General features: G+C 37.3%; 1 protein-coding gene across 1 annotated transcript in view; it reads right to left on the bottom strand.

Annotated features, from left to right (window-relative positions):
• Window positions 1-2,040: 2,040 nt before the first annotated feature.
• The window catches only part of Mettl24 (methyltransferase like 24), a 98,920-nt gene continuing 86,321 nt past the window's right edge, over window positions 2,041-14,639 (bottom strand). Inside the window, exon 5 of the mRNA XM_005330164.4 lies at window positions 2,041-7,716. Coding sequence (XP_005330221.1) covers window positions 7,402-7,716 — 315 coding nt within the window. The 3' untranslated portion in view covers window positions 2,041-7,401. The remainder of the gene's footprint in view (window positions 7,717-14,639) is intronic.

Genomic DNA, 14,639 nt, shown 5'->3' with positions numbered 1-14,639 from the left:
TGAGCACACCTCTTTAGGTCTGGAGTAAAGGGGTACTGGACAGGCATTGCACCCTTTGCAATGCATCTGGACTTGCTTGTGCTGGGCAAGAGAGGTGCAGCTCTGGGAGTGTACATTACCCAATAAGATAGGCGTGGCCTTCCAAGATGTCAGTCAATCTACTGACCCCAAGACATCAAGAAGCTGGAGTCAACCCCTTGAAATCTGACCCCTTGCCTCATTTGGGGTGGAACTTTCTCGAATGTCTTCCCCCCAATAAAAGGGCTCCAGAATGTGCTCCTCTCTTTCTTGCCTGCCTTGCCCACCTTGTGGGATGTGTGGCTAAGGACCCGTCACTGAACCCAAAGAAAAAGGGATTTTGTCTGTGTGATTATTTCATGCCAGCCCAGTTCACCTGGAGTGAGCCTGACTAATTTAGTCACGTGTCACATCACATACACATTGGAAGAATCTTTGGGAGGATACATTTGGATGCAGTCATGTTGTTGGGACAGTTTAAAACCAGTATAAAATTGGTGCAGCCTGTGAAACCTCCATTCTGGTTTTAAGAACCATAAGTTTAAGTACATAATCCAAAAAAGTACTTCTACCAAAGGCACTTCACTCAGTAACTGAAGAACTATCCATCCTGGATTTTCTTTCTATCTGGGCTCTGGGATTTTTCTTATGCATAAGCACACCATTTGGATTCCTCTGAATTTATCTGAAGACTTCTCTTTATAGACTTCTTGGTCCTTTGGGGCTGCTAAAAATTCTGAAGACTGAGTAATTTATAAATAACAAACGTACAGTTCTGGAGGCTAGATGTCCGAGATGAAGGTGTCAGCAGATCTGGTGTTTGATGAGGGCTTCCCCTCTGCTTCAAAGATGGTAACTTCTTGCTGCATCCTCACGTGGTAAAAGGGGGAAACACACTCCCTCAGACCTCTTCCTAAGGTTCTAACCATGAAGGCTCCAATCTCATAACCTAATCTCTTCACAAAGGACTCACCTCTTAATACTAACATTGGGGATTAGATTTCAAGGTATGTATTTTAAAAGGAAAAGCATTCAGACCCTAGCGGCACACAAATTGAGAAATAATCCTATTGTCTAAGTCTCATCTGATCACAAAACCAAAATTATGAGATGTTCAAGCCAGAAGGAACTTTAGAAATTAAATATTATAAGAAAGTAATCCTAGAAAGGCTAGGACTTGCTTAATAAAATGCAGCTGCTTAGCAGCTCTGTCAAGATCTCCTTTTTCTTTCAACTTACTGTCCTACTTGGACATATGCCATTTAATTGTGTATTCTTACAACTCAGTTTGTGTCATAATCTTTGCAGCTTCCAGCTTGCTATCTCTGTTAGGTAGTTTTTTAAAAAACAACTACTTAGGTAATGTTTCATTCTTTAGTAAAACAGAGTCTGTACCTGAAGACATTCTCATGGTTCCTTCCTTTAGAGTAGGACCCCCATCATTTTCTCTGTACCCAAAAGGAAATTTTCTTGATTCATACTTCAGTCTTGAGAATCTACCTTTTCTCACCTTGACTTTTACTCTTTCAATACTGTCTTTATTATCCATTTTGTCCTATAAAAACAATGTGACTTGAATAATCATATTTATAAAAATACCAGTCCCCATCCTTGGTAGAAATAGCCTTCCATCATCACACATTCCTTGTCTCATTAAACAAAAAATATGCTCTATGCTACTGTGAATTGTATATACTGTATTGTATTTTATACTGATTCTTTAAAAAAGGTTGTTTGCTGGAGATTGGTACAAAGAAAGGACAATGAGAAATAAAAAAGGAAGATTGAGATTTAATATCATAGGACATAGATCTATCTTCAAATAATAACTGAGCCTTCAATTATATTTAATCTATTCAGTTCAGTCATTATATAGCTTTCAATTCCCCAAGGTCAAGAACATCTCCGTTAACATGTTTTAATCAGGAACAGGACTACCACATGCAGTACAGTTATGTCAAGAAAAAGAAAAGAACAAAATGTGTCCAAATTTAAGTTAACAAAATGAGAGACACTGATCCATTTAATTTCCAAACATTTTTAATGCTAGAGGAAAAAAAACAATAGAAAACGATGATGAAATAATTTCATAGGAAAATTCTATATGAAAGAGGTTTTAAAATTTATATTCAACAAATATTTATTGAGCACCTTTTAACTAGCAGGTTCCATAATAGGCACTGGGGCTACAGACATGGCCCTTACCTTCATGGAGCTTACAGTCTGCTGGGCAAGACAACATAATACAAGCAGATACATTAAGGAACAACAAGAGTAAAAATAGAAAGAATAGAGGTCCCTGGGGACACATAGTTGAAGATCTTAAGGAGGGGGTCCCTGAGCAAATGATGTTTGATCTGACATCAATCCTTGAGAAATAATAATACAGATAATTAATATTTTATTCATACATAACTGTAGTTTCTCATCAATGTTGCAGAACACATTTGAACGTTTTTTCTTATACATCTTTCTAATGTCTATCCAGGAGTAGATATTGATATGCCCTATATCCAATAACAAGTAAGATAGAAGATAAACCAGTTAGAATAGACCCTAGCCACAGTATGAGTCAGGTCCTAGAGGCTGCCTGTACATTAACCTCTAATTGTGTCATTAACTGTGCATTAACCTTTAATTGCTCTACTATGGAGAGGTCAGGCATCCTGAGAGAGACCTACAGTGGAAGGACCACTCTAGAACTCAAGACCACAGCCTTTTTACCAGCCTCTATAGCTCTACTGGTGGTTTTGTTTCATTTTGCATGAATAATATATGCAAAGTATTTCATGGGACATACTTGTTTAACAGGTAAAAATTATGTACATTTATAGTATGCAAGATATTGTTTTTGTATAGTATACATAAACATTGAAAAATGACTCAATCATGCCAACAACATCTTATCATTTTGGGGGGCTAAGAACATTTAAAATCTGCTCTTAGCAATTTTCAAGTATACAATACATCATTATTTACTGTAATCACCATGTTGTTCAATAGATCTTTTCTGCTTACATATAGATTAGATATCAGTCTTGGCTTCTCTATTGAAATAGTCTAGATTAGAATTTGAAGTTGCCACCCACAAAAATAGTCCCTTATCCAAGCTTACTGTACAAAACCAATCACTAAGACAGTTATAGTATTTTTAAAATTTTTTATAATTGTAGATGGACAGAAGGCCTTTATTTGATTTGATTATTTTTATGTGGTGCTAAAGATCAAACCCAGGGCTTCACACATGCTAGGCAAGTGCAATGACATTAAGTCTGCTGGATTTATTTTTCTAAGGACAGGAGTTTAACAAAATTATTTTTTTTAATTTAATAATCTATAAATTTAGATAGGTTTTAAAATATAGATGAATCTTTGGGTTTTGATTTCATATAAATAAAATTAAAACACCTCTTTTAAGGTAAGTAAAAGGAAAATTTTTGAGCCTAAAGCAATTATTGAATTCTCAAAGTGCCAGCAATTGGCTACCATGAAAAGAATTATTGCATGAAAAGCAAACATAAATTTATTGCCAGCAGAAAAGAACAATTACATTAATTGAGCTTTGGAGGTATTGTTGTATTGTCAAGTAAAATCATCTGTTCATATAAGGGCTTGATTTTTCAACTGGCAAAATATTATGAACCTGACTTCCTGGTTTAATCCAAGATTTGCAAAATCCAAACATTTAATACTTAAGAAATTCAAATCTTGGACTGTATTTATTAAAAGATCTTATAACTAATGCAGAAATGCTTACATGAATAACAGATTTGGACTAAACACTGTAAATTCATGCATTTACTTTGTTCTGCCCTTATGTAAATATTAGTCGATTCTAATAGAAGTTCATTCACTTTTCCATGGCTTTCTTCATGTAAACATGTCAAACAGTTACAAATATTTATATGATAACCTATTATAACTGCATCTAACGCAATCACAATAAGAAAAGAGGAAGGGGAAATTGTTTTTCTTTGACTTTCAGCTCAAATCATGACACAGAGTTTGTGCTAAAAAGTGACTTCAGAATCTCTTACATCCTCATATGTCTCACCCCTTAAAAAGTGCAAATTTAAAAAAATAATTTGATCAGAACATCATTAAATTTGTACTTTCAGAATCATTTATGAAATACACTACGCTGGAAAGAGTTAATTAAAGACGTGCATGTCACAGATGTTCACAACTTAGCTCATTCATTTGCAGGTCAAAGACAAGTTTTAAACGAAGTAGCAAGTTCACACGTGCCCTTTCTAAAGCCTGAGAGGAAAGTATGAAGTATTGGAACAAGCTTAGGCAAGAGACCCTCCAAGGCCAGGCAAGAGCTTTACTGGCAGTCTAATATATTAACAGAGAATCTGGGTTCCCATATTTCTTCAGTAAGCCTCCATTTGATGGGCTTACTTTGATTACATAGATGATTCAAGTTAAAGAAATCTATCTATATGCTACAAAATTATTCTAACAGATTTGCAGGTCTGGTTTAAGTATGTATGTCATCCATACTCCTCCCCTCCTCCATTTTTTTTTCTCAGTAATAGGCAAAAAAGTGCCTTCCAATGTGGCATCTTGCATTTGGTAATGGCTACAAAGGTCATGGTGGAAACAGGCATGGTCTTTGTGGGGATCTGATAGACCAAAGGGTAGTTTTCTGTTCTACCATCTACTCGTAGAATAATCTGAATAAACTATGTAACATCTCAAGAGTTTATTTATTTATTTTTGTACCAGGGATTGAACTCAGGGACACTCGACCACTGAGCTATATCCACAGCCCTATTTTGTATTTTATTTAGAGACAAGGTCTCACTGAGTTGCTTAGGGCCTCACTAAGTTGCTGAGGCTGGCTTTGAACTCCGTGATCCTACTGCCTCAGCCTTCCCAGCCACTAAGATTATAGGTGTGTGCCACTGTGCCAGGCTCAAGAGTTTCTTTGACCATATACTTGGGGAAATCATACTTACTTTTTGGGTTGTGGCCAGAATTTGAAATAACCTAAACAAGGTACCTGGCATACTGTAAGATCTTGGCAAATAACTCTTGATTTTTGTTCACTTGCTACATTTTGTTTGTGCTGCTTTTGTGGTGGTTCTGGTGGGGATGGTTATTGTTTTGTCTATTCCTTCCAAGAGGATGTTGTGTTTGCCAGTTTTTTAAAAGCAAACGTCATGCTGTGGTAACTTCATCCCCTTCTCATGACCTACACCAGTACTTCTCCACAGTGGGTAGTTTTGCCCCCTAGGAGAATTTGGCACTGTCTGGGAACTACAACTGGTTGTTATAGCTTGTGGGGAAGAGGTTTTTGTTCCTACCATCTAGTGGGTAGAGGCCAAGGATGCTGCTAAAAATCCTTCAATGCATGGTACAGTCTTCCCATCCCTATCAAAGAATTACCCAGTTCAAAATAGTATAGTGGAAAGGTTAGGAAAACCTGGTCTACATGACAAACATAATCAACTCTAGAGACAGGGTTTCTAGAGACAAGCATCAGAATATTCATTGTAATTTTCAACTATCCATGAAGGGAAATAAGCATAAATAAGTATGGATCACTTTTGAACAGGCTGCCTAAGTTATTGGGTATAGGTTGGTGTGTTTGTGATTTTTTTTTCAATATTACATCCATTCTTACTTCAGATATAGAGAGTGATGAAGTAGATGTTCTGCACCATCAATCTTGATCAAATGGTTAACTGGCCTTATACAAAACAGTTTTCAGTAATTCCTTAAATTAATTCTTTGAATTAAAAATCTTGATATGGGTGTGTATGCATCTAAAAGTTGATCAGGCTGCATACTTAAAACTAGCATACTCCACACTGTACAATATAAGAATATATACTATGTATTTCAGTGTATAAAATTTTTATGAAGAAAAAAATCTGACATAATTCAAGTGGAACTGGACTGAATAAAGTGAACTTTGCTTAGGAGAGGACAGCATACAAACTAACAGTTTATGGACCCTTCAGCACATTTGAAATACTTATGCACATCAAAGAGACGGAGCTGCCATTTCAAATTATACTTCTTTAAGCTGCTCCTCTCAATCCAACAACTTTTATTAGTGTACTGTGAGTTTCAAATCAAAACTTCATTTATACCTTTAAAAATAGTCACAATTAATTCAGAACTTCTGTTCTCTTTTGAACTCAAGTTAAATCATTCTATTCTATGTTGGTTCTCACTTGAGGAATGGTATTTTCAAATTGTTGCAATAAAAAAAATCCAACCAGGGAATCTGGAGGCAGAAGCAAGTAAAAACCTGCAAGAAGGAAAAACCATGGCAATATTCAGTGTTCTACTTCCCCCTGCCAATTTTTTGAACAAACAATATACATAAGAGTTTTCACACCCTCTCAGGATGTTAAATAAAAAGCCAAAAAACCCACCTAATTTATAATAAGGCAATAATTTGGTTTATTTTTATACTACCACTTTATTCAAAAGAGAATTTTTAAAAATCATTCATAGGAGAGTCTGTTCCTGCATATAGGAATGATGGAGATTATATGAACAATAGAGAGCCTACATTCTCTACTTAATTTTTAAAAATGTAAAAAAGTTTAGAAACACTGAAACAGTATAATACAATTCTAGGAAAAATAGACTACGGCCTACAGTCTTATAAATAATGCCACTGGCAATAAAGAAAAATATACTTTACATTCAAGGTAGTGTATTTAAAAAAAGATTTGACAGTATAGGCAAGTCTGTGGGGAGGGGCAGTCATGTCCATAGACGGAAGAGTTTTCTACATATTATAAATTTTGTAGGAAGCAAAAGGAATTTGAAATTGAAAATCTCGATCAAAGCCCTTGATGGTCTATTTTTTTTTAAACTCAGTGACAGAATTTAATGCATCTGATTCCAAGAAACCAGAATCAGTGTTCTTATAAAGCCACAACTAGCCTCAGCAAAGGCTGAGAAACAATGATTGAAATCTAGCAGGTTGCAAAGAATATGATTGATTAGGTCAACAAAGGAAACCTTGAAAGAAGTGAGTCAAAGTCACTTTTAAATATGGGACGATAAACTTAAGAATTCTCATCATCAACCTACTAAAAATGGAAACTACATAATTTCATTTTAATGTTGGTGAACTCATGGGCTATAGATACATGACGATTCTTGGGAATGAGTCGGGGAATAACACTCTGTCAAAGGCAAAGAGCCTGAGTTTAAGCAAACTTGTCCATTCCTTCAACTGTGCCCTTATCATTCGCCAAGCACCAGGGTACATGCACTGCACACAATACCACAATCCCTGTCTCCAGCAGGTAAAGGGTCAGTGGGAGGCTGGTTGGGCAAATCTGAGATTAGAAGCACAGACATGCTCCATTTTGCAAATATTTCCTTGGATTCTGGATGAGGTCCTGCATCCTATTTCCATCTTGTATTCACCCAACTCAGAGTGTAACAGCTACTAGCATTGAAAATGTCTTTCTTCAGAAATAGCTGAGGTTTAGATAAATCCTTATAACTGTAAAAAAGCCTGAAATCCTTCCGTTCTAACTCTTTGAGGAGGCTGTACCAGAATCGAACGACGCTGCTGTCACTGCCGCTGACCTCAAACCCAGGCCAGTGGAGATGAATCTCAAAGATGAGCTGTCCAATCTGTTCAAGGACATCTTCCAGAATAAGATTTTCCAAAACTTTCCATTCTGCACTTTCCAGATCTGCCTTGAGAACATCAATCTGTAGTTAAACAATGAGATGAGATTAAAAGATTTGGAAATCACTATGAAATATATCATTTTCCTATGAGGAGTCTCACATCATAACCTCCTCCCAAGGTAGCAGAATTTTTAAAATTTTAGAATTAAAGGTCATTTTCAAGGGGACATGATGCTACCAAGATGCTAGGTGGAACTCATAATGGACCCTCTTGCTTTCTGTCCAATGCAATTGGCTACCCAGGAAGAAACTGGATCATGTGTATCATGGAGCTTCTCCCCACAGCCTGTCCAAGAAACACAGGCAAGTCCTGACAGAATGATGGCCATGGGAGGGACTGACTGAGGGCCACTGCCTGCAGAGACCATCTCAAGCATTGTCCCCCTCCAACTTCATCAGGACTGGAAATCAAGGAAAGGATTTCCAAATTCTGAATATTGGACATATAGAAAAATTATTATCCCATGAATTCTTTATTTCTAAATGCCAATATAGCATCCTTTAAAAAAATCCTCTGCCTATTTACTGAATACTAGTTCATATCACAGGTAAAATGGAATACAGCAAGAAGTTAGGATGGGAAAGAAATATTTTGCCATTAATCAAGTTATAAAAATTAGCTCCTTTCTGCTGGCTTTGCAAACAATCCATTAGAATAATGGACCTCTCAATACCTTATAAAAGCAGGACTGGGGGTGTGGCTCAGTGATAGAGCACTTGCCTAGCATACACAAAATCCTGGGTTCACTCCCCAGCACCAAAGTATTCAAAAAAATAAAAAATAAAAAGCAATAAAATTATTTATATGTGCCTGACACCAATCTAACTGCTTCCCTTTGTGATATCCATTTAATTACATCTTAACTGTGCTGCAAAGGTAATCCTATCAGGATCCCTAATTAACACCTGGGAAATCAGACTCAGTGAGTAACCCATCCCAGTCACACAGCTGGAGAGGCAGTGGTGAAATTTAACCACCCTGTTGCCTCCCCTCTGCCCCCAAACCACAAGGGGAAAAAAATGGTAACTCAAAATCCCAAAGAGGTTTTAGGTTTGGAAAGTGAGATGCTATTTATGGAGAATGAATATGGGTCAGCAAGTAGCGTTTTGTTATCAGTATCACTGCTTGACATTTGCAAAGCACTTTTCAAGGGGATCATTTTACCACGCAAAGGAAAGCTGGCAGCATTCAGAAACAAGTTGGGACAGTTGAAATGGAGGGAATCATGCAAAGGAACTACGGCTATAGTCCCAAGAGGTGACAGCAGAACCATAAATAGCCCTTCAGGAAGCTGCGGACTGAAATCACTAGTCATTGTCCTGTCCCATGGAAGTGAAAATATCTTTGCTGGTTTAGGATGGCTAAACCCCAAGACGGATCCTGCCCAGCCTCTCCTCTCTCTCAGTACATGTCTATTGGATAAGTTTCCCATGTGAGGCTGAAAAGCGAGGCTCCCAATGCCATGGAAACATTCCTTGTGTGACTTTAGAGTTGGGAACAGGAGAAGGTACGCAGAACTAACATATAATTACTCCAAGAAAATGGGCTTTGCCTAGTGACCTGGGACCTGCAGGCAAAGGCTTCAGCTTCTGGCTTTGGACAGTACCTCCTGGTCTACCAAGGAAAGAACAATGGTACGATCCCAAGAATCCCCAGAGAGCTTACTGGGGATTCTTAGGACCTTAAAACAGTTTGGGGGCAAATGGTTTCAAAATCAAAGAGAAAAGGTTAAAAAAAAAAAAAAAGAAAGAAAAAAGAAAAACCTCTTTGTGAAAGTAACTGAGCAAGGGCAGGTACCGTGGGAACATACACCAGGCTAATTAATTCTTGAAAATTAGACACAAAGGAATTAATTCATCCTTTTTTTTTTCCATCTCTGCTGCCCTGGCACTTCCATGGCTTTGTTTAATTTTGGCAGTTTTCACCAGAATATTCCTGGATTAAGAGTAATTAAACTGCCTAAAGAAATATTTAATCAAAGTTTCACAAAGTATTCTAATTGGTACAGAATATATCCACAAAATTCAAAATCAGCATTTGTTATATCAATTCATAGAGCCAAGAATTTCTTTGGTTCCTTACAGATTTATTTTGACATTGTTTTCTGTGAGTTTGCATCTGATGAATGTCATCAATAAATCAGAGTGTTAAAGGACAGAGTAAAGTTAATTACCTTACCTTAGTTAATCAACTTAATTGACCTAAAAACTATTCTAGTAAGATATAGGGGAATATACTTTCTAGATTTTTTCCCAAACATTTAAAAAATAAAACCAGCAATTAGAAGTTATGAACAACTAGAAGAAAATCAAATTAATAGACTAAACTATAGCAAATATAAACTTTCTGCAACTTGTATTTGGGGTAAAAAATGGGAGTTCATAACCCACTTGAATCAAATGTATGGAAGATGATATGTCATGAGCTTTGTAATGTTTTGAACAACCAATAAAAAAAAGAAAACAAAAAAAACTATAACCAGATATCACCACACCAGAGTTAGAATGGTTCTTATTAAAAAAAAAACATAAATAATGAATGTTGGCAAGGATGTGAGGAAAAAGGCACTCTAATGCAGTGTTAGGGGAAATGAAAATGAGTACAATCTTTATGGAGAACAGCATGGAATTTCCTCTAAAAACTAAAAGGAGACCTACCATATGATACAGCTGTCCTACTCCTGAATATCCATACAAAGGAAATGAAATAAGCATACCAAGGGGGATAACAGCATATCCATGATTACTATGGTCTATTATTTAGCCATAAAGAATGAAATATTGTCATTGGTGATATTATGGATGGAGCCAGAGGTACTGTATTAAGTGAAATAAGCTGGACATAAGAAAAAAAGTACTGCATAGTCCCTCTCACATGCACAGGTTTAAAATAAACAAAAAAACTCAACCTGGACTTAGAATAGTGATTATAAGAAGTAGGAAATGTGTTGGCAGGGCTGATAAAGGGAGGTTGGACTTGATCAGTGCATGCTGTATGTATATATTGAAATAATGTACTGAAATCCATTAAAATGTACAATTAAAATATTAATCAAAAATAAAATTTTTAAATGTTGATTTTAAAAAAATCCAATTTTATTTACGAAAATGCAAATCTATTTTAAAAGGCACTTTTTGTGCTTTCAATAATGATAATATCCCCACCCTGTTTGATCCCAGTGACCAAAAATTCCCACTTCAGTCAGAATTGTCCAGGTTGATCTACAACACTCAGCCTAGAGGTGGTACAACCCTGAGGCTCACCTAAGCTCTCCCCTGTCCTCCAACCTGAGATCACAGCCACACAAAATGCATTGAATAAAACATTCCTCTCTCCTGCTGTGATTTTTCTACTTCTTGCATTTCAGAATGTCCCATTACCATTATTATTTTGCAAATGTAATTTCCATTATTACTGCATAATGCATCCAATATTATTGTTATTATAAAGCACTAAACATTTCTGAATAAGATATGCCACTTTTAAGATTCTAATATCAGCTTCCAACAATTAGGACACTAAAAAATCATGCAAATGATTGTATTGGAATAATCAAGTGCCAATCCTAATACAGTTAGATTAGATGAAATCAGGTTTCTAGAGAAAAACAACCAAGTGTTAAAAATCCTTATAAATTCTGGAATAAGTGAAGACATATTTTGGATAGAAGGGGCTCAAACAACTTATTTGATGTTAGAGGGGTTTTATTTCCAAGATATTAAAGGGGTTCTCCTATCAAATATTATCTCCTTTTCCTTGTACCTGAAATAGCCAATAAATTGCCTTTCACAAAAATTTTTTGAAGAAATGACAATTTTAATTTTAACTGGATTAAGATGTGATTGGCAGATTTCCTTTGGGCACAAGGTTTTCCCTGTGATCATGCACCCAGATTTGCAGATGAGATGAAAAGGGAGGAAGGGGGATGGGTGTTTGAGAGAGTACCACAGCCTCGGTGGTTTAAAGAACAGAAACATTCTGTCTCCTAGTTGTAAAGACCAGAAGCCCAAGGTCAAATGTCAATAGGGTTGCTTCATTTTGAGAGTCCTGGGAAAGAAACTGTTTATGCCTCTCTCCTAGCTTTGGAGGTTTGCTGCTAATCCTTAGCATTCCTGGGCTTCTGTGTCACCTGAGCTCTGCTTTCATCTTTATATAGTATTTTCTAGGTGTCCATTTCTATGTCCAAATGGCCCCTTTGTATAAAGACATCAGCCATCTTGGAGTGAGCCCACCCTACTCCACTATGACTTCTTAACTAAGCACATCTATAACAACCTTATTTAAATAAGGTCATATTCTGAGGTACAGGGGCTCAGACTTCAACATATTCATTTTGAGGAGACATAATTCAACTCATAACAATGTTCAAGGCAGCTATCTCAGTGGGCCTTTCCAAAGCAATACGTGTTCAGGAGCCAATTCCCAGAGCCAATGCTGGAAAAGCTGCCCTACTAAAGAGATCCAAGGACTGACAGCTCTCTGAGGCAATCATGGTATCACCCCGCCAGTCCCTACATCAGCCAACACTTAAAATTACAACTTTGCTAAGTACCAAACCCAGAGCAAGTCGACAAGCCTCCAAAGCCAATTGACACTCCTGTTGTGAAAGCCCTGCACTTCATTCCTTGCTTCCTCCTCAGCCACATAGCCGGATGCAGCAGCTACAGCCTATCTTTGGCACTTTCCCATTCCCTACATGCATCCCTCTTGTCCCTCTGGAACTCCTTCAAGCACTCAACATCTTCCCATCTTCAGCTCCTCACCCAAGACTTTCCCTCTTGAATAGGGATGTCCCACAGGACAGGCAGATTTTGTTACATGTTGGCTGGCTTTCAAGAGTACAAAACGGAGCTGCACCACCTTTTTTGAACTGGGGATTGAACCCAGAGGTGCTTAACCACTGAGCCACATCCCCAGATCTTTTTTATATTTTACTTAAGAGACAGGGCCTCCCTGAGTTGTTTAGGGCCTCATTGTGTTGCTGAAGCTAGCTTTGAACTCACAATCCTCCTGCTTCAGCCTCTGGAGCTGCTGGGATTACAGATGTGCACCACCATGACTGGCCACCTTTCTTTCTTTTTTCTTTTTTTTTAGAGAGAGAGAGAGAAAATTTTATTAATATTTCTTTTTCAGTTTTCAGTGGACACAACATCTTCATTTCATTTTTATGTGGTGCTGAGGATCCAACCCAGCGCCCCACACATGCCAGGCGAGCACATTACCGCTTGAGCCACATCCCCAGCCCCACCTTTCTTTTTTTAAAAAAAATCTTTAATGGTACATTCTGTACATAATAGTGGAATCCACTGTGATATATTCATACATGCACATAAAATAATTTGGTCAATTTCATTGCCTAGTATCTTGCCTTTCCTTCTCCTCCTTCCTTCCCTGACCCCCATACTTTACTAAAATCCATGTGATTACCACCCACCATCAACTCCCCCTACTTTTTTTTTTTTTTCGCTTTTTTCTATCTTCCACACATAAGATAAAAATAAAACTCTTGACTTTATGAGTCTGGCTTATTTCATTTAACATGATGTCTTCCGGTTCCACACATTTTTCTATGAATGACACAATTGTGTTCTTCCTATAGCTTAGTAAAACTCCACTGTGTATATATACCACATTTCCTTTACCTGCTCATCCACTGACAGACACCTAGGCTGGTTCCATAATACAGCAATTGTGAATTGTACTGCTATAAACATGGGTAGGTATGTATTTACTATAGAGTGATAACTTTGATTCTTTAGGATAAATACTGAGGAGTGGTATAGTTACATCATATGGTGGTTCCATTCCTCATCCTTCAAGGGATCTCCATGCAGATTTCCATAGTGGTTGTACTAATTCACAATCCTACCAAGAGTGTATAATTAAGTGCTTCTTTTCCCCACTTCCTCACCAGTGTTGATTATTATTTGAATTCTTGATGATGCCGCAATATCTTTCTAAGTAAGGCCTAGTATGGAAGTCATGCGGCATCACTTCCACAGCATTCTCTTGATCAAAGCAAACCACAAAACCATCCCAGAAAAAAAGGGAAGGCAAAATAGAGTCCATTGAGGAGAGGAGTGGCATAATTGGGTGAGAGTTGTTCATGGCCACCTTTGCAGGCAATTAGTCCCAGTGATTCAAAGTAATATTGCTTCATACAAATCCAAAAATGATCTACATTATCACAGGAGACATAACCCTCTCCTAGGCACATGCAATATTTAGGAAAAATAAATAATAAAGCCCTTATTCATCAGAATATCATTAAAGCAGGGACTATTAGATTTGGACTTCCTTGGAAGTTGACAGAGACCCTAATGGATTAGGATCAGTAATTAAGAAAATATTAACAAAGGCAACTGAAGTATGGTTAGTCTTAGATATTATATTGGCTACTGCGGTGCTATAACAAAACACTGCAGACTTTGATGACTTAGCAGAAATTTCCTACAGTTATGGAGGCTGGGAGTCTAAGGTCAAGGTGTAAGCAGGTTTGTTTTCTCCCCATGACTTGCAGATGACTGTCTTGTCACCATGGCCTTTCCTCTATGTGCAAACTCCTGGCATGTCTTCCTTTTCTTATAAAGCCTTTTGGATTAGGGGTTAGGATCTCACTTAAGCTTATTACCTCCTTAGATGCCCTACCTCCAGATAGAGTCAAACTGAGTGTTGTGGTTTCAACCTATGATTTGGGGAGGGACACAATTCAGTTCCTAACAGACACAAAACAGGTACTGTTGCTATACTTTATTTTGAGGCAATCACTATGTTCACAAAGAATTGTAAAATACATCCCCAATACTGTTATGGCAGCCTGAAATTTATTCTCTGTGGTTTATGGCCAACTAGGGTTCTAAGTAGTAAAAGTGTAAGAAGCCAACAAATTAGTTGGGGGTGAGTCACAGAGACTGTAGGAAATGTTATTTTATAAAGATGGTCA

Source organism: Ictidomys tridecemlineatus, chromosome 8 (genome assembly GCF_052094955.1).
Source record: "Ictidomys tridecemlineatus isolate mIctTri1 chromosome 8, mIctTri1.hap1, whole genome shotgun sequence".
NCBI lineage: Eukaryota > Metazoa > Chordata > Mammalia > Rodentia > Sciuridae > Ictidomys > Ictidomys tridecemlineatus.
This window is presented reverse-complemented; position numbering and strand designations above follow the sequence as displayed.